The sequence below is a fragment of the Leopardus geoffroyi genome, chromosome A1 (genome assembly GCF_018350155.1).
Source record: "Leopardus geoffroyi isolate Oge1 chromosome A1, O.geoffroyi_Oge1_pat1.0, whole genome shotgun sequence".
NCBI classification, from domain to species: Eukaryota; Metazoa; Chordata; class Mammalia; order Carnivora; family Felidae; genus Leopardus; species Leopardus geoffroyi.
The window spans coordinates 144,338,397-144,362,258 of NC_059326.1; the positions used below are offsets into that span (position 1 = coordinate 144,338,397).

At 37.3% G+C, this 23,862-nt stretch overlaps 1 protein-coding gene across 5 annotated transcripts in view; it reads left to right on the forward strand.

Annotated features, from left to right (window-relative positions):
* Nucleotides 1-23,862, forward strand: part of MSH3 (mutS homolog 3) — a 195,721-nt gene that overhangs the window by 42,239 nt on the left and 129,620 nt on the right. For all 5 annotated transcript variants that reach the window (XR_006716774.1, XR_006716773.1, XM_045496991.1 and 2 more), the window contains exons 9-10: nt 14,038-14,150; nt 16,774-16,888. Coding sequence is in view for 3 of the 5 variants with exons in the window: in XM_045496991.1 (XP_045352947.1) it covers nt 14,038-14,150; nt 16,774-16,888 (228 nt within the window). In the remaining 2 variants the exon portion in view is untranslated. The remainder of the gene's footprint in view (nt 1-14,037; nt 14,151-16,773; nt 16,889-23,862) is intronic.

Here is a 23,862-nt window from a genome sequence, read left to right on the forward strand (position 1 = left end):
TACTAGCTGTGGTTCTGACTGAAATATTGGGAGTTTGGAAGTACTTGATAAAGTGGTGACTGCCATTTTCAAGTCTGAACGGTTTCTAATTGCTAAGTCAGGGTATCATGTATGTATGAATTACCTTATAGGTAAGTATACTTTACAGTTTTTTATGTAACTCTTAACTATCAACCCCCAGATGTCACAAAGTTTATCTGTGGGTGATTAAATTGAGTAAGACAAGAGATTGCCCACCCATACATAATGAAATCCTCTTTCTTCTACCTTCCAGAGAACAGTGAGAACAGCTTGGCCTGTGGGTTGATTGTCATATTCTGCTTCCTTCCCACCTACTTTTTGCTACAGAGAGACAGAGCTTAGACTCTTCTCACATTCTGTGAAGAAAGGGCTTCCTTAGGTTAGTTCCATGGCCCTGTGTACATAGAAGGAGAGAAGCTTCTGTCTTGCTTCCTGCTTGCATATTTCCTTCCACTTTATCTTTCCTTCTATGCTAACAGTGCAAAAGATTTTACTTCAGAGATATATATTTTATCCACTCCTATCGTTATCCCATATGCTAAAATACTACCTTTGTCCAAGTGCTGATCTATGACAATGCTGTGCAAACACGTAAATATACAGTGATTTTTTTTTTTAAATTTTTTTTTTTTTCAATGTTTATTTATTTTTGGGACAGAGAGAGACAGAGCATGAACAGGGGAGGGTCAGAGAGAGAGGGAGACACAGAATCGGAAACAGGCTTCAGACTCTGAGCCATCAACCCAGAGCCTGACGCGGGGCTCGAACTCACGGACCGCGAGATCGTGACCTGGCTGAAGTCGGACGCTTAACCGACTGCGCCACCCAGGCGCCCCTACAGTGATTTTTTAAAAAGTACAATTCTAGAGTTAAATGCTGGCTAAATGTAGCAGACAACAGTGGAATTCCTTAGTCCCCTGGGGCTGTGGCGATGTGAAACGTTTGTGGGTGTCTCTATTCTAACTTCAGAAGTGGAAAATTTTCCTGCTTGCCTGTGCTCCGGGTGCTTATTGCGTGCAGCCTCATCTTCTGGAATTCTCTTTGTGGCTTGGAGAATCTGTATGCTTTTTCCTGCTTTTATTCTCAGAGGCTCTAAGCCATGCTGATTGCTCCTGAGGGACTACAGGTGCTTTTTTACCTTCTAAGCAATCCTTCCATGTAAAAACTGAGAATTAGACACGCAACAGATAAGGAGACGGTGATTTTGTTTTATGGAGAGATTTTCTCTTGCAGACTTTTAGGCATTTTCAGATTCTAATTTGATTTGGTGCATTTAAATAACAAGTCATGCAAGAAGGTTAAATTAATCCACTTTTGAAGAGTTTGATTTGCAAACCCATTACTTGTGTAAGGTAACCTATACCTGAGGCCAGAAGAATGGCACCCTTTCTCCCACCTCGTCTCTTATCCTTGTCCTTGGGCCCTAGCTGCACCAGACTATTGGCATGTTCAGAACATGTCATGTACAGTGAGAAATGGCAAAAACAGTGGTCTGAGTACAGCGTCTAGGGCCAGACACCCTGCGTTTGAATCCTAGCTTCCTCACTTTTTAGCTGTGGATCTTAACATTTTCTGTGGCTCTGTTTTCCTTACTCAAAAACAGGTATGTAATAATACAACAATAATACAATCTCATGAAATTGTAGTGAGGATTAAGTTAGTTAATACTCGTAAGGGCTTAAAACAGTGCCTAGAACATAGTGAGCACTGAGTAAATATTAGCTCTTATTTTTCTTTCATCATTTATTTTCTATCATTCTTAAGCTATTCTTAGGTTGCACATTGTGTTTTTCCCACATCTATCTTTTAAAATACTCTATACCCTAACAGTCTTATTGCTTTTATGAAGCTGTCCTACACTTTTTAGGTATGAGTCCAACCTTGGCTATAATTGGAATTGCATGTGGATATTAAATCCTGATGCCTGCATTTTTGGTCTGTGCCACAGCTGGCTTGTAGAAGCTTTGTGAATGGATTGTTACGTTTCCAGGAGTTTTCTGTCATGTTGTTAATGCAGGGGTAGCTTAAAGTCAGCCATAGAGGGTATGTTTACACACTTGGAATTGGCAGATACCACCATAGCATTCCTCTCAATCTGTTTGGTATTCTAGTGATTTGTTTATAAGCCTCTCTAAATACATGTTCAGCCTTTTGTAGAGTATATTAATTTGCTAGGGCTACTGTAACAAAGTATCACAGATTGGGTGGCTTAAAGACCAGAAATGTATCGTCTCCCAGTTCCGGAGGCCAGGAGTCCCAAGATCAAGGTATCAACAGGGTCGATTCCTTCTAAGGGCAGTGATGGAAGGATCTTCCAGGCTTCTTTCTGTGGCTCACAGAGAGTTATTTCCTTCCTCTGTTTCTTTATATTGTCTTCCCTTCTGTGTTGGTCTTTACGTGCATATTCCCCTTTGTCATAAGGGCGCCTGTCATACCGGCCTAGAGCCCACCCTAAGATCCTCACTTTAACTTGATTACCTTTGTAAGGACCCTGTCTCCAAATAAAGTCATATTCTGAGATACTGGGGGTTAGGACTTCCACATAATGGTTTTAGGGGGACACAGTTCAACCTATAACACAGGCAGGGACCTTCCTTTTTCTTTTTCTCTGTTTGTTCCTGTAGTATTTACACAGTGAAGATGTGTTGACTTGAATGAAAAAGGAAACACCAGTTAACTGGTGTGTTGTGTATAATTTTTTTAATTCATTGTACTATGAATTTCAGATAGTCAATTTGTTGAATTTTTTTGAAGCATGTCTTTCTGGGCATAATATAAGAGTCAGTATTTATAGAGAAAAGCATTAGTTTAGGAAGATTTGTTATTTTAGGTTGTCTGAGGCAGGTGTGAGCTTGTTAGTCAACTCAAAAGGCATATGATCGGAGTGAAATAGTCTTGATTTTGTGTCTTGCTGAGAAAATGCTTTTAATCATGCATGAAAAAAATGAGATGAATTTGCAGTGATCTGAGAATGTTTTAATGCTGATAGTCATCTTTAGGATTACATAAGATGATAGTTCTCAAAAAAGTAGGTTTTATTTTCTTCTTTTTCTCAAAGGCAAATATAATGTCACGTAACAATTTTGTGATACTTGTGATTGAAAAAATATCTTTGGAAGCACAGGAAGCATAAATTATTTTTTAAAAAATTTACCTTGTGTTGAATGATTATATGTATATAAAACAGTGGATAACTGGGGCGCCTGGGTGGCGCAGTCGGTTAGGCGTCCGACTTCAGCCAGGTTACGATCTCGCGGTCCGTGAGTTCGAGCCCCGCATCAGGCTCTGGGCTGATGGCTCAGAGCCTGGAGCCTGTTTCCGATTCTGTGTCTCCCTCTCTCTCTCTGCCCCTCCCCCGTTCATTCTCTGTCTCTCTCTGTCCCAAAAATGAATAGACGTTGAAAAAAAAAAATTTAAAACAGTGGATAACATTTAAACTGTGATCATCTCAAATTTGGAGCATACTTTTTGAAGTTAAATATTTTTCTTCAAAATCATACACTTCTCCACACCACTGCTTTTTGCTGAATACATATTGGAATTAGAACCTTATTCCAAAAATGTACTTGAAATACACATGTGCACAGGAATTTGTGTAATTGTTCAGTTTTTGTTTAATAGAAAAATTTCAGTTATAAATTATATCTCACAAATATCAAAGGCTTTATTTTTAATCGCTTTAATCAAGTATAATTTACATGCAATAAAATTTCCACATTTTAAATGTATGAATCAAATCAATCTTGACAAATGGGTACATCAGTATAAACAACCCCCCAATTAGGATGTAGAACATTTCCATCTTACCAGAAGGTTCCCTGTGCCTCTTTGCAGCCATTTTCTCCCTGCCTCTGCCTCCTACTCTAAGCAAATACTGGTCTTATTAGACTGTTTTAGAATTTCACGTCAATATAATCATATACTTTTATGTCCAGCTTCTTTTAGCATAATGCCTATGAAATTCACCCATGTTTCTGTGTATCCGTAAGTTTTTTTAAATTGTTCGGTAATACTGCATTGTAGGAATGTACCAAAATGTGTTCATCCATTCACTTGCTGAACATTTGGCTTTTGCCTTTTTTCAGTAAAGCTGCTAAGAACATTTGTATACTAGTTTCTTTTTTTAATGTTTATTTATTTTTGAGAGAGAGAGAGTGAGACAGAGTACAAGTTGGGGAGGGACAGAGAGAGAGGGAGACAAAGAATCTGAAGCAGGCTCCAGGCTCTGAGCTGTCAGCACAGAGCCTGATGTGTGGCCTGAACCCACAAACTGTGAGATCATGACCTGAGCCGAACTCGGACGCTTAACCAACTGAGCCACCCGGGCACCCCCATATACTAGTTTTTTTTAATGGACATATGTTTTTATTTGGGGTAAATACCTAGGGGTAGTGGAAGTGGAATTGCTGGGTTGGGTAAATATGTACTTAACTGTGTAAGAAACAACCAAACTATTTTTCAAAGTAGTTCCCCTGTTAAATACTCCCACCAGTAGGGTATGAGAGTCGTAGTTGCCCTACGTCTGCATTGCCAGCTCTTGGTATTGCTAGTCTTATAATTTTAGCCCTTATAGTGAGTGTGAAGTGGTGACTCATTTTGGTTTAACTTCCTTTTTGGGGGGTTGGCCAGTGATATTTTCATGTACTTACTGGCTATTTTGGGTTATATTGGGTTACTTGTCTGATTGAGCTGTAAGAATTAGAATTCTTTCTACCTTCTGAATAAAAATGCTTTGTGAGGTATATGTATTGTGACTATTTCCTCCCAGCCTCTGGCTTGCCTTTTAATTTTCTTGATGACCTTGCAATACCAGAAGGATTTTTTTATTTGTTTGTTTTGTTATTTTTTAGAGAGAGAGAGAGAGAAAGAGAGAGTGTGTGTGTGTGTGTAAATGCAAGCTGGGGAGAGGGAGAGGAAGAGAGAATCTTAAGCAGATTGCACACCCCTTGTGGAGCCAGGTACAGGACAGAAGGTTTTGTTTTTGATGGTTTTGTTGATTTTTTCTTTTATGGTTAGTGCTTTTTGTGACCCAAGAAATCTTTGCCTACTTGAAGGTCATGAAGATTTTTCTCTTATGTTTTCTTCTAGAAGTTTTATAGTTTTAACTTTTGGCTCTTTTACATATTTTGATTAAATTTGTTGGGCATAGTAGGAGTATAGGGATTGAAGTTCCTTTTTCTCCATGTAATTACTAGTTGTTTTCACTTTGGTAGTTGAAAAGACGCTTCTAGCCACATTGAATTATGGTTAGGCTTTACTTTGAGCTTAACTTTGAAAAGTAACCTGGATTTTTATGTTCTTCTAGTAGATATTTTAGACACTGAGTTTCTAGGATGTCATTTTAAAAAGTTTAGTCTCAAATGTTATTTATGTATTAGAAACATAGAGTGAATGGGACAGGAGCTCTAGACGCCCACGGTGCCGATTTGTCCCTACTAGACCCAATTAGAGATGAGTATAAAATCGATGACTGTGTGTGTGTGTGTGTGTGTGTGTGTGTGTGTGTGTGTGTGTGTGAAAAATTAAGCTAAAGCGTTGGTGGATCATCCAGGAAAACACAAAAATAAAGACTACACAATAAGTACAGTCTTAAGTAGTCAATTTTAGAGCTTAGCTGCTTTTGTTTTTAATTTTCCTTGTGTTTAACTTTAAAAAATGATGTTAGTATAGGTTAGCCTTTCTATATCTTTTTGTTCTCTCATGTTTTTTTTAAGACTGCTATTTAAGTGACTACTGAGTAACTTTTGTTTCTACTTGTGAAATGAAAATGCTTTGTGTCTGTTTAAGGAGCTTTCAAGTATCAGAAATAGGTGAGATGGTATGGAAGGGGTGCAGTGATTTCTGAAATCACCCATTAGCTTTTCCTCCCTTCACCCTTGTTCCGTTGGGGTGAAAAAGGTGCTATTGGAGACCTATTTGGTAGCTACTGGAAATATTCCTTATTGCTGACATGTCTTTTTCCTTTTCCTGTCTCCTCCAGTTAACACCTATTCTAAAGCTCTCTCTCTTTTTCCCCTTGTCTTTTGAGTATGTGACTACTTTCTTTTATTCTTAAGTAGTGGTAATAATAGTAATAATAATAGCAATAGCTAACAATATGTTTTAGACACTATTCTAAGTGCTTTCCATTTACTGACAGATTTAATCTTCACAAGTACCCTGTGAAAGAGCTACTGTTCTTTTAACACTGATTTTATAGATGAGGCAACTGAGCAGAGAGATGTTGAGTCTGGAGTTGTATAACTGGTAAATGGCAGAACTGGCATTTGGTCCAGACTTCCTGGCTCTGAAGCACATGCTTTCAACCACAATGTTACATGACCTTTCAGGAAAAACACACAAGGAAGTAACCATTCCCTTCCTTCACCTCTGTTTCTGGACTTAAAAAGGAGTAATGTTTTATAGCATAGTTGACCTATTATTTTGGTTAATATTTCATGAAATTTTCATTCCGTTATAATGCATATTACAGTTTGTATTTCTGTCTCTGGCAATAAAGTTTCTAACAAAAAGCATGTGTGCTTAAAACAAGGTAGCTTTATTTCTAAAGCTATTACTTTACAAACCACAGTCCCACGTGTCTAGTAGAAAGCACACGCCTTCCTAGCATGTGGTTCTTCTTCTGGGAAAGCGTCTTAGAGAAGGTGAGTCTTGGCCCAACTTTTAAATAAGAATGTGCACAGAGGTCTGGGGTATGGTCTGTGGAGATTGTTGGGCAGACAGTTAAGAAAGGATGGAGGTTTTAAAATGTTGTTGAAGAGAATTCATTGTAAGAGATTTCCAGGGTCAGGGAAGAAAAGCTGGAAGGTCATGACCCTGGGCAGAAATGACTGGCTTCTTGAGGCCCTTGGGCTTTTTCTGCCTCCATTTCCTCCCCTTCACGTTTTCCCTTTCCCTTCGGTTTCCCAAGTTCGAGTATTGTAATCCTCTTATTTTCCTCACTTCATTGCAGAGAAGTAGTTTCATGTCAGGTTTGCCAAGACAGATTGGAGATTTTTTTAATGTATGTATTTTTAAAATTCATTTTATTTTATTTATTTTTTTAAAGTTCATTTATTCATTTTGAGAGAGAGATCACACCCGAGTAGGGGAAGGGGAGCGAGAGAGAGAGAGAGAGAGAGAGAGAGAGAGAGAATCCTAAGCAGCTCAGTGCTGAGTGGCTTTCCATCTCATGACCATGAGATTGTGATCATGACCTGACCCGAAATCAAGAGTTGCATGCTCAACTGACTGAGCCACCCAGGCACCCCAGATTGGAGATTTTTGTGATGCATCTTTACCTTAACAACAACAACAAAATAAGTAGCAATCACTATAGAAGAAGAAAAAGTAAAACCAAAAGTTTAGAGAAAGCTAGAGAAAGTTTTAGAAAGACATGAATTTTCTTAGTACAGACTTCTTACATTAATGTAAAACTTACCTCTTCTTTCGAAGATCACAGCAGCCCTGCATGCTGGCCTTGAATAGTTCCTGGGGTTTGGCCCTCTGTCCTGAGGCCTCATGGAGCTTGCATAGTGAGTGAGGAACTTCTCAGTCCTCCCTTCTATTCCCCATCAGGCCTGTCCTTTGTGGGTGGGCCTGGTGTGTTTACTTCCACTCTCTAATCCAGCAGAGGATCTAAATCTGCTTTTAGTTTTTAGTCCCCAGTGGCACCTTGGCTAAGATTCTATCTCCTCCGCTTGGTGAGGAAGGCTGGAAGGAGGGTCCTTCTAGTCTCCAGAATCTCCAGGTACTCTGCCTGCCTGTTGGTTTGATCTAAAGCAGACTTAACCAGGTAAAATCAAACTTTAGGTCTTCCTTGCCTCAGTTCACTGTTGGCCATGTGGACTTGGGTAGAACTTGCCAACTTTCTTAGAAGCTGTGTTATAGTGTCTACTTCCTTCTCTGAGTAGCAAAAGATTCCGTTTCTCAGTTTGAAATCTCTTATTTTGTAGTGAGTTCTTACAAAAATTTTTAAAGTTGAATGTGAACATATCAGCACGTATAAGTGAAAAGCTTGAAAGTAGGCTAGAATCAGGCCTGGCTGCATTTAGGAGCTCTTCTCCTTTGTCTCACCTCCTTGTGTTCACCTTCCTCTCATGTTCCACAAGGTGGCAGGATGGCTCCAGCGACTCTGTCCCTGGATTCAGACTCCAGGGTTCAAGTCCAGGGAAGCGGATGAACATCTTCTGGGAGTTTCTGTATAAATTCTGTAATCCATTCTTTCCTTTTCTTTCGCTTTTCTAATCAACAGTTTTATTTTTTGAAGAGGTAGTATATTCTAGTGGCTCAAAAATCTAAAAGAATTTGAAAGATAATGGGGTGAAAAGTCTTTCTTTCATCTCCTTTTTGTCAGTATGGAGCACCTGTCTTTGTCTTATTTAGTGCTTTTTGTCCTGAATTCTGTCTTGCCTGATAATAAAGTCTTGTCCCATGTTTTCTTTTTAATTTGCATTTGACTAGTCTATTCATCTAGGCAAGTTTTTTCCGGTGATCCCTTTATTTTTAACCTTTCTGAATTACTTTCTTGTAAGTTTTACTCCTGAATTTTTTTTCCCCTTTGTAATCCAATCTGAGATCACTTCTATTTTAATAAGTGAGTTCATCCTATTTACATTTGTTGTTTTGGCAGATATATTTGATATTAGGTTTTTACTCTATTTTTGTATATTTTAAAGACTTCCACCATGTGGCCTATTGTCCTTGTTTTTGTGGGATGATTCTGATATTTGTTAGGGCTAGTGGTTGTCTTTATAATTTTAATTTCACATAATGTCCTTAGCCTTCCTATAGTTCCCTACTATAAATGGTGATAAGACTAATGAATTTCATACTAATTCTCATACAGAGACATCGTAACTCTGTTACATGGTCTGTTTTATTCATTCTGGATCTGTGTTACATGCTATCCTCAGAGGAGAGAATTAATCATTCAGCCAGGATGCTTGGAACTCCATCAGTATTTTTATTATCAGTAAGAATACTGTCAGTAGAGGCTTTGTGAGTTTTCCTATAGCAGATTGTCAGCCTTTAACAAGGCTCTTTTTGTCTATAAAAATTATAGTTTCTAAAGTTAGCATAGATCATAAAATTGGTAAGCTGACATTTGTTTGGTCACAGTTGAACATTAGATCAAGATCTTTGTAGGTGGTCTATTATTCAACACCAGAGAGTCATCAGTTTTATGTTCAAGTTGACATTAAAAGATATTATTGGGTCCGAAGTTACTTTTTTTTTTTTTAGTGTGGGTTCCACACTCATTGAGAGTTTTATCACCATTTAATTTTTCAAAAACAATACATTTGGCAACAGAGAGGCATGTTGCATATGAAAAGGATTTTTTTTTAATTAGAAATCTTAAAACAGTCCAGCTTGGCATACCCCATGTAATGACTGAGACTGCTATTTTGACCATAGTCCTCCGATCCAGCATAGAAGGGGAGTCACCACCCTGGGCCCAGGGAGGAGCACAGCCTCTATTTAGCTTCCTTTCCATTCAGGAGGCTTATGCCCTGCCACAAACAGCTTCTGTAAAGGATGGGAAAGAGAGAGTGTCTTTATAATTTTTTAGACTCAGGTCAGTTACATGACCATAGTTTATTTCTTTAAAATTTTTTTCGTGGAAAGATACTTACTACCCACCTGTAAAAGAGCAGCTGAAACCTAGACTGTTGTTGGAAAAGATTTACACTTCCTCTTTGTGTTCTCGTCTTGCAGTGACTGCCAGTGTGGCTCATGTAGATGACTGTTTCCAGTCTGCAGATTGCCTGTGAATCATCCTGAAAACTCTGTTGAAAATGAAAATACCCCTTCTCCCCTAACTTCCTGCTGAATTCAGATCCAATACGTTTGGAGTATGGGATCTGTGCCTTTAATGTGTGTTGCAGGTGATTTTCATGCAGGTATTCCACAGACTGTAGTTTGAGGACATCCAGATCAACAGTTCTGTGCTTAATGTAGAAGTTTTACTAAAATCTAGTTTGACAAAATTCTGGTTGGATATTACTCATTATGTATACAGTGTTTAAAGTAGACATTTGTTTCAAAGATAGTGATTTAAATTTACCATAACTTTCTTCAATTAAGAAATCTGACAAAACAGATTTTATAACTCCAACCAGTTTGTGGAAAAATGTTTGCATGAAGATGTTCAATATACAGATTGCAGAATGATGAATTTAACACTCTTGTAATGCTTCCATGAAAGCCTCAAGGATAACTAACAAGTCCATTTTTATCAAATTTAATGGGTTTCTAAATCCTTATCTGCTTATCAAACAAAACGTTAATTAGAACAGTAATTGAGTAACCAGCTGCCTCTTGCATTCATTCTAGGAATTTGTGCAAAATCACTGTGGAGCTCATGTAAGGTCATTCACTGTTTTTTGAGTTCCTAAATAATACCTTTACTACAGGCTTCTAAAAATCCAGGTATTAAGGGAGTCTACAGGAAGATAAAAATTGATAAGAGATTTGTTAAAGTTAGTCTGATACTCTCTATCCAGTGGATTAAGGTGAAAAAAATCCTTCTTCAGCACCACAGATGGGAGAAAATCCTCCCTCTTAGATTTCTTCCTGGATCAGCTTATGCTTGCCTAGTCTTGTAGTAGAACAGAAAAAGCTTTTGGAGCTAGGTATGCTGGCACAGATTTTCTGGGGGAAAAAAAACCCAGTAAGAAATCAGGTTTATAACTTTACTTAAGTAGCACAGAACATCATGACAAGGATTATTCAGCATTAGAAAATATGAATAATATATTAAGAAATTAAGTGAGATAAGCCATGTGATTATTTTAACACCTGTAGAAAGAGCATTAGGTTAAGACTCAATAATCCTTTATGATGAAACATTTTTTCCCAAAACTGGGAAACTTACCAAATCTTAAGCCAATAAGTCATTTATTCAAAAACTTGTAGCAAGTATTGTACTTAAGAGTGAAACGTTAGAAGGATTCCTATTATTGTCAGCAAGAAGACAAAGGATGCGTGTTAGCATTACCTTTGTTCAACACAGCCTGAAGGTCTTAGCCAGTAGTGTAATGCGATAGGAAAAAGAAAAGAAGATTAGAAATTATAAGGGAGAGACTAAAAAAAAAACATTTTTTTTCCAGGTGATATTGATGCATACATAGACAATACAAGAAAATAAATTGGAGTATTCAGTAGTTACTATGTACAAAAATTGATAGGTTTTGTATACCATCATAGCTCTCTAGTAAATATGTTTCCCTTCACAGTAGTATTAATCTGTAATATACCTAGGAGCACAACCAAAGAATATAAAACATGGAGAAAATTACATAACATTATTATGTATAAAAGAGATAGAGAAATTGTACTGTCTTTAACAGTGGGATATCTCGATTTGTTAAGATACTTCTAAATTAATTCATTGTGTATCCATTCAAAATCCTAATAAGGTTTTTGTGAAACTTGGCAAGATGAACCTGAAGTTTATAAAGAAAATCAGAGGCCTATGAGTAGTCAAGGCAATCTTGAAAAGCAAGGTCTAGGGGCCGTGCCACAGATACTGATACCACGCCATGGAAATAAATGTACTGTGGTCCTGATACAGAGATATATAAAAAGAATGGTGGAACAGGATAGAGAAGCCAGTAACAGGGTCACACGTATATAGAAATAGGATATATATTGGATGCAACATTATGAAGTAGTAGAAAAAGACAGAATGTTTTATAAACAGTGCTTTGAACATTAATGAACGATCATATGGAAAATCAAACTGTGTTTCTAACTTTATACCATCCCCCCAAATAAATTCAGGTGAACTTAATTTGAAAAGCAAACCTTAAAAATTCACTAGAAAATATAAGAAATAATGGAATACTTAGAAGTAGTTAAAAATTAAGAGAGATTTATCTGGCTTCATGTATAAATTTTATAATGCTGAATGTAAAAGCAATTTATAGAAGGATAGGTGAAATAAAGTACCACTTAAGTAAAATTTACCACATGAAATAAAACAACATATTGTATAAAGATGCTAAGGTATATTGCAAAGTCTAAAAACCTATGTGGTACTAATATACACCAAATTAAAGATAGTGTTTACTTTTTCAGATGGTAGTGAGATGAATGTGACTGAGGAGGAGTGTGTGCTGTTTGTTTGCTTATTTATTTAACGTAGTGTTTTCTTATTTTTTTTAAAGTCAAAATGGGTGTTTTATTTATTTATTTATTTATTTATTTATTTATTTATTTATTTATCTATTGGACTCATGGAATATTTATTTTATACTTTGGGCTAAAATCTTATAGTACATTATTTATTAAGCTGCTCAAATATTTCAGCTTTGGCCATTGGTAGTTCTTTCAATTGACTCCTGGTGCCCCTTTGACATACCCATCAATGTGAATTTACATTTTTTTATTACTTAAATTTTTATTTTTATTTTATTATTTTTATTATTTTTTATTTTTTGTTTTTTTTTCTGTTTTATTTTCTATTTTATTTTATGTATTTTTTAATATTTAATTTATTGTCAAATTGGTCTTCATACAACACCATCCCAACAGTGCCTTCCTCAATGCCTGTCACCCATTTCCCCTCTTCCCCACCCCCCATCAACCCTCAGTTCTCAGTATTTAAGAGTCTCCTATGGTTTGCCTCCTTCCCTCTCTGTAACTTTCTTTTTCCCCCTTCCCCTTCCTCCCTGGTCTTCTGTTGAGTTTTCCAGGATCCACATATGAGTGAAAACATAATGGTATCTGTCTCTCTCTGCCTGACTTATTTCACTTAGCATAACACTCTCCAGTTCCATCCACATTGCTGCAAAGGGCCATATTTCATTCTTTCTCATTGCCAAGTAGTATTCCATTGTATATATAAACCACATCTTCTTTATCCATTCATTAGTTGATGGACATTTAGGCTCTTTCCATCATTTGGCTATTGTTGAAAGTGCTGCTATAAACATTGGGGTACAAGTACCCCTATGCATTAGCACTCCTGTATCTCTTGGGTACGTTTTTAGCAGTGCTATTGCTGGGTCATAGGATAGATCTACTTTTAATTTTTTGAGGAACCTCCACACTGTTTTCCAGAGCGGCTGCACCATTTTAGATAAAATGTTCTAAAGCAACATGTGACAAATGTTAACATCAAGTGAATATCCAATAATAAAAGAAATCGGTGAATAAGTTATGACTTTTACATACTATGAAGTATTTTTCAGGCATTACAAACAATTAGCTGTTGCTAGGTCACTTTATGTGGAGAAATTTCCAAGATTTACTGCTTATGAAATAATACACAGAGCTAGTGTGAAGTCATCCCATTTTTATAAAACAAGGACACGTTTGAGTATGAATGTATATGATATATGCTTGTGTTTGAGTATATGAACATGAAATAAGATTAAGTTTCACTCTAGGCTGTTAACATTGGTTGGTAGTGAGGTGACAAGGGGAGGAGGGGGGGAATGGGGAGCTCTGTGCCACAGAAGATGAGAAAGAAAATGTACTAGTCAGCATGGATGATATGGTTTTATGTATTCACATAATCTTAGACACGCATGCGTGCACAGAATTTTACAGAGACCATAGAAGCACTTTAAATGAAGACATAGTTGACCTAGGGAGAATTTACTGTGTTTGAATGGTGAGTGTGGTAGAAACAGACTTAGCAAAAAGCCAACCAGACAAAGATGCCATTTCAGAGAAAGAATTACTTGATGATGTATTTAATTGGTAGAGTATTTAAACAAATGGTGCAATTAAATTAAAATGATGCTTTTCCATTTTTCTCCCTTTTGTATTTATTAAAGTAATTGACCTCAAATTCAATGGGTTCTTGATAATCCCAGTGTACTACTTGATATAAAATACCAGTGGTAAAAGTGGTAATTATATTTTATGAAATGAGACCTTTTAACAGGGAAATTTTAGATCTTTCTCTTTTTTTCAACTTAGGAAGGAATAAAGAATGAATTTCTTTTTTTGGTCAGGCCAAGGCCTAAATACAGATCGTTCCAATTACGAATAATTATCTTTGAAGTTTTCATTTTTTTCTTTCAGTGTGCGGGATGACAGAATTCGAGTAGAAAGGATGGATAACGTGTATTTTGAATACAGCCATGCTTTCCAGGCAGTTACAGAGTTTTATGCAAAAGATGTAGTTGACATCCAAGGTAAATATTGTATATGTGTTAGCCTTAATGTCCTCAAATACAACTGAGTTGAGATTTGGATAAAGGTGCGAGTTTGATTTTCAACTTAATGAAAACTAGGCAGTTACTGCGAAATAACTGGCAAGAGTAGAGGCAGGTGTTCACTGTTCTTGCACTCATCAAAACACCCCCTGCAGCTTCTTCCTTTGTAGTTATGACTGTTTAGTAACTTCACGTTTTTGACAGATTGATTGGAGTGTAAGGTATTACTGATCACCCTTCCTTTTTGCTTCTCTTAAAAATTAGCCCGTTATGTTCCTTGCAGTTTCGCAGAGTATTTGGTTAAATCTCCTGATAAAGGCTAGTGTTTTGTTAGATTGATTGCCAGAATTTAAATACCAGAACATTAATGACAGGGTCTTAATATGTTAAGTAACCATTATTTGTTTAATTCACCTGTCCTTGCCAGGTATCATTGCTTGATTTGGTCTGTACCTCTCCTTCCTGCTAGTCCAACTTCTGTTAAGGTTCATTTTTATATCCTATCACATGCTGTAGGACTGTTACCATTAGACCATAGATAGACCAGTCTCCCCTTGGCCCTCCTACAGGCACCAGTGTCTTGTTAGCATTTCTCTGCCCATCTCCTTTAATCTCTTGGTGCCAGATTGAATTGAGTGTCTGTGAGGGTAACCCACTTCTGACACAGTCTGTATTATCACAAGGGATTGTTGTCTTATGCTCAAGTAAAGACAGGACTAAGTCCCAGGCCTACCATAAGCCACTTTTGGCATCAGATTCACTTGGAAGGGTGGGGGAGAGGAAACCCAGCTTGCTAATGGGGCACTTGCTCCTCTTAGTGGGAATAGCCCCGTACAGGGTTTATAGCAGTGCATAGGATCACTGAAGGCTGAAGTCGTGCTACTTGTCCCATCTCTCCGAGTGACAGCTCAGCTGCAGAGTCAGGAGACACTCATCAGGATCTGCCCAGGTTTAGAAGCCTCATACAGTGCCAACTTCGGAGTCAGTATACTCAGAGAAGACCCAAATTGTAGAATCAGTAATTCTTCTTAGTCCAGGTGTCATTTACTGGTTTCAGGTCTTTCTTAACCACATGCAGTGTTACCTCAGAACACACTGGCACGTCATCTAATTTATCAGATATCCTGGGGACTAGAGATGGAAAGTTAAAAGATGAAATTCTCAGAAGGTGGAAGAGTTTCGTTAACTCTTTATTTATACCTTGGTTTTATAAAAAGCCACAATTGGAATGAATGTATTTGGTATTACTGATTTGTAGAGGATATTTTGTAATTTTTTTTATTTCTGAAAGTAGCAAATGGCTATTGGAAAAAAAGTCCAAACATAGTTGTGCATAAAGAAAAAAGTAAAAGTCCCTCCCCTCAAATCTTTAAGAATTTTTCTATGTACAAATCGACACATATAACTATATGTGCATAATTCTGTATATTTAATCTAACCTGGATTTATTCTTTTAACTAATTTTTATTGATGGCCTATTTTGTGAAGCATCACACATACAATAAGGAATAAAACAGACAAAAATTCCTGCCCTTCTGGAGTTCACATTCTAAGGGCGGATACGTACAATAAATTAAGTTAGTGTGTTTGAAGGTGATAAGTGTTAACAAAGAAAATAAGGCATGGAGGAGGGTGAACTTGAATAGGGTGATGAAGTAAGGCCTTACTGAGAAAATGGCACTTAAACAAAGATTTGAGCAAGGATTGAAGGAGTTTAGGGGTAAAGCCATATGGACATGTGAAGGAACAGTGTTTCAGGCAGGGACAACAGTAAGTACAGCATATCTCAGGTACCCGTTATGTTTAAGGAATAAGACGGAGCCTGGGTGCTAGAACAGAGTAATTAAGGAAGAGAATAAAGGAGGTGGAAGGCAAGTTGTGGGGCGTTATTCACCTCCAGACCTCTGTAAGGGGTTGAGCTGCTTCTCTCATGTTGGAGGATTTTTATAAGCAAAGGAGTCTAATGGTCTGCTGTACATTTTAAAAAGGATTCTTTTGGCTGCTCTGTTGAGAATAATACCCTGTAAGGCACAGGGATGAAGCTGGGAGACCAGATGGCAAGCAGTATTCCTGCTGAGAGATGAGAATAATTGTACAACTTTTCCCCCCTTCACTCAGCAATATATTATGGATAGTTTTCTGTGCCTTTATAGATAGTTGTAAGTCATTCTTATTGGTAGATGCATAATAATCTGGACTTATCAAAATTTATTTAACTATTACCTTATTGATGTTCAGTTAAGTTGTCTCTAGATTTCACTATTACAAAAGATTTTTCAGCTCACTTCCTTGTAAATACATCTCTGACATGCATTTTAGAGTATTTCTGGGTCAAAGGGGATGGGCATTTTAATATTTTGAAAAAGTTGCTCAATTGCTCAGTTGCTCTCCAGAAAAGGCTTATTTCACTATCCAAATGCCTGTTTTTCCATGACCTAGGTATTTGTAATCTTCTAACATTTTTCCAAAGGGCAGTTTTAGGAAGTATTGTCTAAATTATCATTTCAATAACCATAAGCTGAATTTCACTTAACTTAAAGTTTATTTCTAACAATGGTGAACAATAATTTTAATGAAAGTCTATATTCTGTTTTTTTTTTAGGTTCTCAAAGTTTTTCTGGAATCATTAACTTGGAGAAGACTGTGATTTGCTCTTTGGCTGCTATAATAAGATACCTCAAAGAATTTAACTTGGAAAAGGTGCTTTCCAAACCCAAGTAAGTAGTTTTTAAAACAGAACAAAACAAAACAAAAAAACAAAGGGGGTAGAGTTTTATTAAAAACATTTTCTTTAAGAAAAATTCCTTTTTAAAATTCTTTTGGCTTGAAGTTCATGTGGATTCATTTGGAAGTAAGAGCATCTGGGAAGTTTTACATTATTGACTTTTCTTTGATTATTGACTGACAAAAAGTCATCTTCTGTTTTCTACTGTATGTCGTCATTAAACCATAATACGTCCAGCTTTAGAGTGTGATTCAGTCTCTCCGTATTTCAGTGTATAAAAGTATTTCTTAAATTGAATTTGGTAAGTGTGGTACTCAGAGAAGTTCAGCTACTATTGATAGAATATTCTGTTTAGGGGCAAGGATGACCTATATGGGTACTATTGGTGAAACATATTAATTAATATAAAAATATCTATAAGAATTTTGTCAATTTGTATTCATGTAGCTTTTTAATATACTGAATTCTAAAGCACAGTTAATTGGTAAGTAGTATAAGTAGAATTAAGAAGTGGTATTAAAAAACATTCATAAAACTTCACTGCCTTTCTTATTCTTAGTTTCAGTTCTCCATAGATCATAAAGTTGGAGATAAAGAGGATAGATACTAACATAGCTTTTTAGAAGAGTGATTAACTTTGTAGAGTTCAGAGATTTAAAAACTGGCAGTTGACATGCTAGGAAGATAGTAGTCTAAAAACCAGTGGAATAAAAAAAGGTAGTGGGATCATTTTCTTGCCTTTCTGTATTTCACTTTCAGCAGCCCCTTGTTTTTGGCTTTGTGAATAATTACCCTTTATCATTTTTTTTTTTTTTCAACGTTTATTTATTTTTGGGACAGAGAGAGACAGAGCATGAACGGGGGAGGGGCAGAGAGAGAGGGAGACACAGAATCGGAAACAGGCTCCAGGTTCTGAGCCATCAGCCCAGAGCCCGACTCGGGGCTCGAACTCACGGACCGCGAGATCGTGACCTGGCTGAAGTCGGACGCTTAACTGACTGCGCCACCCAGGCGCCCCCCCTTTATCATTTTGATCCTTGATAAGTAAGCTTCTTCCTGTTCTGCAGAGGTGGGTGGGCAAATAGGAGCTACCTCAATAAAATGGCCGAGTATGAAGTCGGGTACAAAGAGGTCGTCCTGATTTGGTTGTTGGGGAGGATGGGAGAAAGGCATGTCCCTTGGGAATCTTTTTGTAATGTCTTTTTTTGGTGTGTGTTCTACGTAGTATTTAGGATAGAACAGAATATCATTTCTCTGAAAGCGTTTTGTCCTTTTTAAAATCAGTCTAAATGTCCATCAACAGGAGAGTGGATTTATTATGTTATATTCATGCAGTGTGGTGTTACACAGCAATGAAAATAAATGGACTGGAGTTACACATACCAGTTTTCAAAAAATTGTGTTACCATTATATTGAGCCAAAAATCAAATTGCTGAAGGACATATATTACATACTATTATATGAAGTTAGAAACATGTAAAAAAGTCACAACTGAAGTAGTGCTTAGGAATATTAGTTAAGAATACATGCATGTGTATGGGGTGCCTGCGTGGCTCAGTCGGTTAAGCATCTGACTTGATTTCGGCTCAGATCACGATCTCACCATTTGTGAGATCGAGCTGCACATCAGGCTTCCCGCTTGGGATTCTCTCTCTCCATGTCTCTCTGCTCCTCCTCTGCTTGTGCATGCACTCATTCTCTCTCTCAAAAAAAAAAAAAAAAAATTAAAAAGTATACACAGGTATATAGGGAAGGTACAAAGACATACATGGAAGTGATGAACAACAACTTCAGAAGAGTGATTTCTTCTTCTCTTGGGGAAGGAGGGGAAGCAATAAAGGTTGGTGGGGGAAATGGCACAGGGGAGTTCTAATTGGTGTTTTATTTTTTTTTTTTTATTTTTATTTTTTTAAAAATTTTTTTTTTTTTCAACGTTTATTTATTTTTGGGACAGAGAGAGACAGAGCATGAACGGGGGAGGGGCAGAGAGAGAGGGAGACACAGAATCGGAAACAGGCTCCAGGCTCTGAGCCATCAGCCCAGAGCCTGACGCGGGGCTCGAACTCACGGACCGCGAGATCGTGACCTGGCTGAAGTCGGACGCTTAACCGACTGCGCCACCCAGGCGCCCCGGTGTTTTATTTTTTAACCTGAGTACTGTATTATTAATCTGTATATCTTTTACTATGGCTGAACTGTTTTGTTAAAGAGTATGAGCCTGGTATTAACACCTCATTGGGTTCCACATTAAGCTCCAGTGATAGGAGACTTATGGCAGAGATTGATCCATACGGTTGACTGTGCTGGATCCCTGTAATGAAAGGATGGCAAACTACCTACCATTTGACTTCCTCAAGATAGAGAGCCCCTCTAAATGAGGTAGAATTAGTGACTGATAACTTGCCTATTAAGACTTGTTTCTATTCCTATATCACCAAGCAATGAAGTATTAATTTTGGAATAAAGAAACTGACTTTAAAAACAGTTTTTTTAATGTTTATTATTTATTTTTGAGAGAGAGAGAGAGACAGAGGATGAAAAAGGGAGGGGCAGAGAGAGAGGGAGACACAGAATCCGAAGCAGGCTCCAGGCTCTCGGCTGTCAGCACAGAGTCCAACTCAGGGCTCGAACTCAAGAACCGTGAGATCATGACCTGAGCCGAAGTGGGACGCTAAACTGACTGAGCCACCCAGCCACCACCTCCCTGCCTTTCTATTTATTTATTTATTAAAAATTTTTTTTTAATGTTTTCATTTATTTTTGAGACAGAGGGAGACAGAGCATGAGCAAGAGAAGGGCAAGAAACGGGGAGACACAGAATCTGAAGTGGGCTCCAGGCTCTGAGCTGTCAGCACAGAGCCCAACCCGGGGCTCAAACCCACGAACCATGGGATCATGACCTGAGCCGGAGTCAGACGCTTAACCAGCTGAGCCACCCGGGCACCCCTCTGTGCCTTTTTAAAATTAAATTAAATTTAAATTAAATTAAATTAAGTCAGGCTCTGATGTATTTAGAAGTAGATATATTTGGGTCTAAAACATTATCATGTCCTCTTTAGTTTTAAGTCAAAGTAAGAATAATACTAAATAGTAAAACATGTTTATTTATATTGAAGTTAAATTAGTTTATTTTTAAATCATCTAACTTGATAAATTACATGAAGCTGAACTCTTCTCATTTTGTATTTGGTGGTGGTGTTGGGCCTTGGTCAGGAAACTGAATCTGCTGATGACTTAGTATGTGTCTAATCTGGTAGTTGGGTGATCCCCTCCTCTCAATGCCATAGAGCCAAAAACAAGAAAAATGGAGATCCAGAATGTTAAGCCCTCATATGGTATAAATTTCTATCACTCAGAATATGTCCAGCACCAAGCAGGCAATCAGTAAATACAGGATTAATGGAAGAAAAAGAAAGAAGGAAGGAATTCATCCTGTGAGTGTGGTTTTGATTGGAAATTGCCAAAATGTCATTGGCAAACTGGTACTGTTGTTTTGCTTAAATGTGAAATATGAATGATGATGTTATATAGATGGCATGTGATTGAACTTTGAAGATAATTCCAGAAGAGTGATTCCACACTTACATTTTGGAAAAAGAATGTAACCTCTCAAGGTAATTACTTTGGAAAACATGAATGTTCTTGTGTATTGGGAATTCAGTTATATTACTTTATTTTATTTTTTATTATTTTTTTTTTTTAATTTTTTTTTCAACATTTATTTATTTTTGGGACAGAGAGAGACAGAGCATGAACGGGGGAGGGGCAGAGAGAGAGAGGGAGACACAGAATCGGAAACAGGCTCCAGGCTCTGAGCCATCAGCCCAGAGCCTGACGCGGGGCTCGAACTCACGGACTGCGAGATCGTGACCTGGCTGAAGTCGGATGCTTAACCGACTGCGCCACCCAGGCGCCCCCAGTTATATTACTTTAAAAGTTCAGCAGCATAATGGGGGACGCCTGGGTGGCGCAGTCAGTTAAGCGTCCGATCCCAGCTCAGGTCATGATCCCACAGTTCATGGGTTCGAGCCCTGGGTTGGGCTCTGTGCTGACAGCTCAGAACCTGGAGCCTGCTTTGGATTCTGTGTCTACCTCTTTCTGTCCCTCCCTCACTCACACTCTCATTCTCTTTCAAAATTAAATAAACATTTACAAAAAATTTAAAAAACAGTTCAGCAGCATAAGATACTATTATATTTACTTCAAGAGCTGTGTTAATGGGGAAGTTTTTATTTTCCTTGTATTGCAAAGGCTTTCATAAAAACTGGCATATTTCATAAAAATTTTGATATGCATTTATTTTGTGCCTTTACAATAGAAATTTAGGATATGAGAGAAAATATGTCATTTTAGGTATTCTTAAAATTGGATTAAGTGAGGTTTTATTAGATAGGTTAAATTTGGAGGTTCCCAGGGTGGCTGGATGGCTGAGTCGGTTGGGTGTCCGACTTCGGCTTAGGTCATGATGTTGCGGTTTGTGAGTTTGAGCCCACATTGGGCTCTGTGTTGACAGCTTTAAGCCTGGAGCCTGCTTCGGATTTTGTGTCTCCCTCTCTCTCCGCCCCTCCCCGACTCACACTGTGTCTCTCTCTCTCAAAAATAAAGAAACATTAAAAACATTAAAAAAATTTTTTTTTGAGGTTCCAGTTTGTTTTGAGAGTTTAAATAGCTTTGTCCAGAGCAAAATAGTATAATAGAATAAATAGAGTATGAGGGATATTAGTCATTATGACAGACTCCCAGGTTGGATTCCCAAATTGATGAAATTGTAAAGGAATTGGCATTTTTGTTAATGTTGGAAATGAGTGCTTTTGTCTTTTCAGATGACTTTTATTAAGATTGGTATAGTCAGAACTTCACATAGTTTTTGGAAATTTAGGAAAGAATGAGAAAATCCACCCCAGGTGAACTGTAACAGCTTTTTCTTAGAAAACTTCTTATAACAGAATTGTAGAGTGTTTACTTTTACTAGTGAAAATGAATTTTACAATTATTTTAATGACCTCTAATGGGTAGAGACCAGAGATGTGGCTGAATATCCTAAAATGGACAGGATATTCCTCTGTAGAAAATACTTATTTAGCCCTAAATTCAACAGTCCAAAAACCAGATAAAGATACCATAAAAGAAGAAACTATAGACCAACATGAATATGGACATGAAAATCTTCAAAAAAATACAAGCAAATGGAATCCAGCAAAATAAAGGATTATACATCATGACTATGGGATTTATTCTAGGACTATAGGTTTGGTCTAACAAATGGAAAATTAACGTTCTGTACCGTTTCAGTATAATAAGAGATAAAAACTACAGGATCATCTCAACAGACAATTAAAACTCCCCTTCATGAATAGAAACATCCAACAAAGTAGAAGTAGAAAGGAACTTCCTCAAGCTGAATGAAAAGCTCAGAACCTCATATCATACTTAATGGGAGAAAGAATGAATGCTAACCCCACCCCGCCCCAAGCACAGGAATAGGAAGAGGCAGTGTTTTCTCACTTTTATTGAGTATTGTCCTAGAAAGTGTAGCCATGGCAATTAGGCAAGAAAATGAAATAAAAGGCATCCAAATTGTACAGGAAGAAGTAAAACTGTCTGCTATTGCAGTTAACATGAAATTCTGTATAGAAATCCTAAAGAATCCACAAAAAATATTAAAGCGTATAAAATGAGTTCATGAGGTTGCAGGATATGAGATCAATATACCCAAATTAACTGTATACCTGTATAACTGTATATCTGTAACCTTGCATTGAAGAATCTAAAAATGAAATAATTTCATTTATAATAGCATAAAAAAAGAATAAAATACTTAATGCATTTAACAAATGCATTATGAAATTACATAATGATGATGGTTGCACAATCTAACTGTTAATATACTTAAAAACCATTGAATTGCATACTCCAAATAAATGGTGTGGTATGTGAATTATATCTCCGTGTAACACATATACACATATATATTTAAATGTTATTAGTACCAAAATTGGGAAATCCTTGTCTGCGTCTATTTTATTCCCACTCCTAAAGCAGTACTCTTCTGAGGTTTCCACCCAGTGCCCCAGGTATTTTGAGGTATTTCCACCCTACTTGGTCAGAGAGCAAACTATTGTAAGCCCTGTGTAAACCCTGGTCAATGTTTGACCTAGTGTTTTCTTGTGGTTCTTTCCTTGACCTCATGGAGGTCCCCCCACACATTTAAGGATGAGTACTTGGGCAGAGACCTGAGCGGACCCTTTTGCAGATCTTAGGAGCTCTTTCTGTGTGCATCTCTATCATCTCTGGCTTTCTGTCTTACAAATTCTAGTTCTCTTGTTCTCTGCAAAAAGTCACTCATAATGTTTACCTCATTTGTTTTTCTTGTCTCTGGGACCATGGTTCTGTGCTGTCTGATGTCTAATAGCTGAAAACAGTCTTTTAAAACTATAAAATTGTCCAGTTTTTTAATTGTTTAAGGTTAAAGGATAATTCTCACGCATTTAATCTTTTTGAATGAAAGCAAAAGTCAGGTGCCATTATTGAACATCACACATTAACGACAGAAGAGGGAGATGTGTGAAATTGCACAGCTATCCTAAACGATTCCTCTGTTCTAAAACTTCCAGAAAAATGATTTCACTTAAAAAATAAAAATAGTGGCATGCTGGGTGGCTCAATCAGTTAAGTGTCCGATTTCGGCTCAGGTCATGATCTCACGGTTCATGAGTTCGAACCCCTTGTTGGGCTCTGCACTGACAGCTGAGAGCCTGGAGCCTGCTTCAGATTCTGTGTCTCCCTCTCTCTCTGTCCCTCCCCTGCTCGTGCTCGGACTCTCTCAAAAATAAACAAACATTAAAAAGATAACCAACTTAAAAATTAAAAATAGAAAAAGAACCAAATTCAAATCTTAAAATGTTTGTAAGAAGAAACAGAATAAAGAGCCACATAGCATCCTTACAGAAAATGAATGTGTGCCA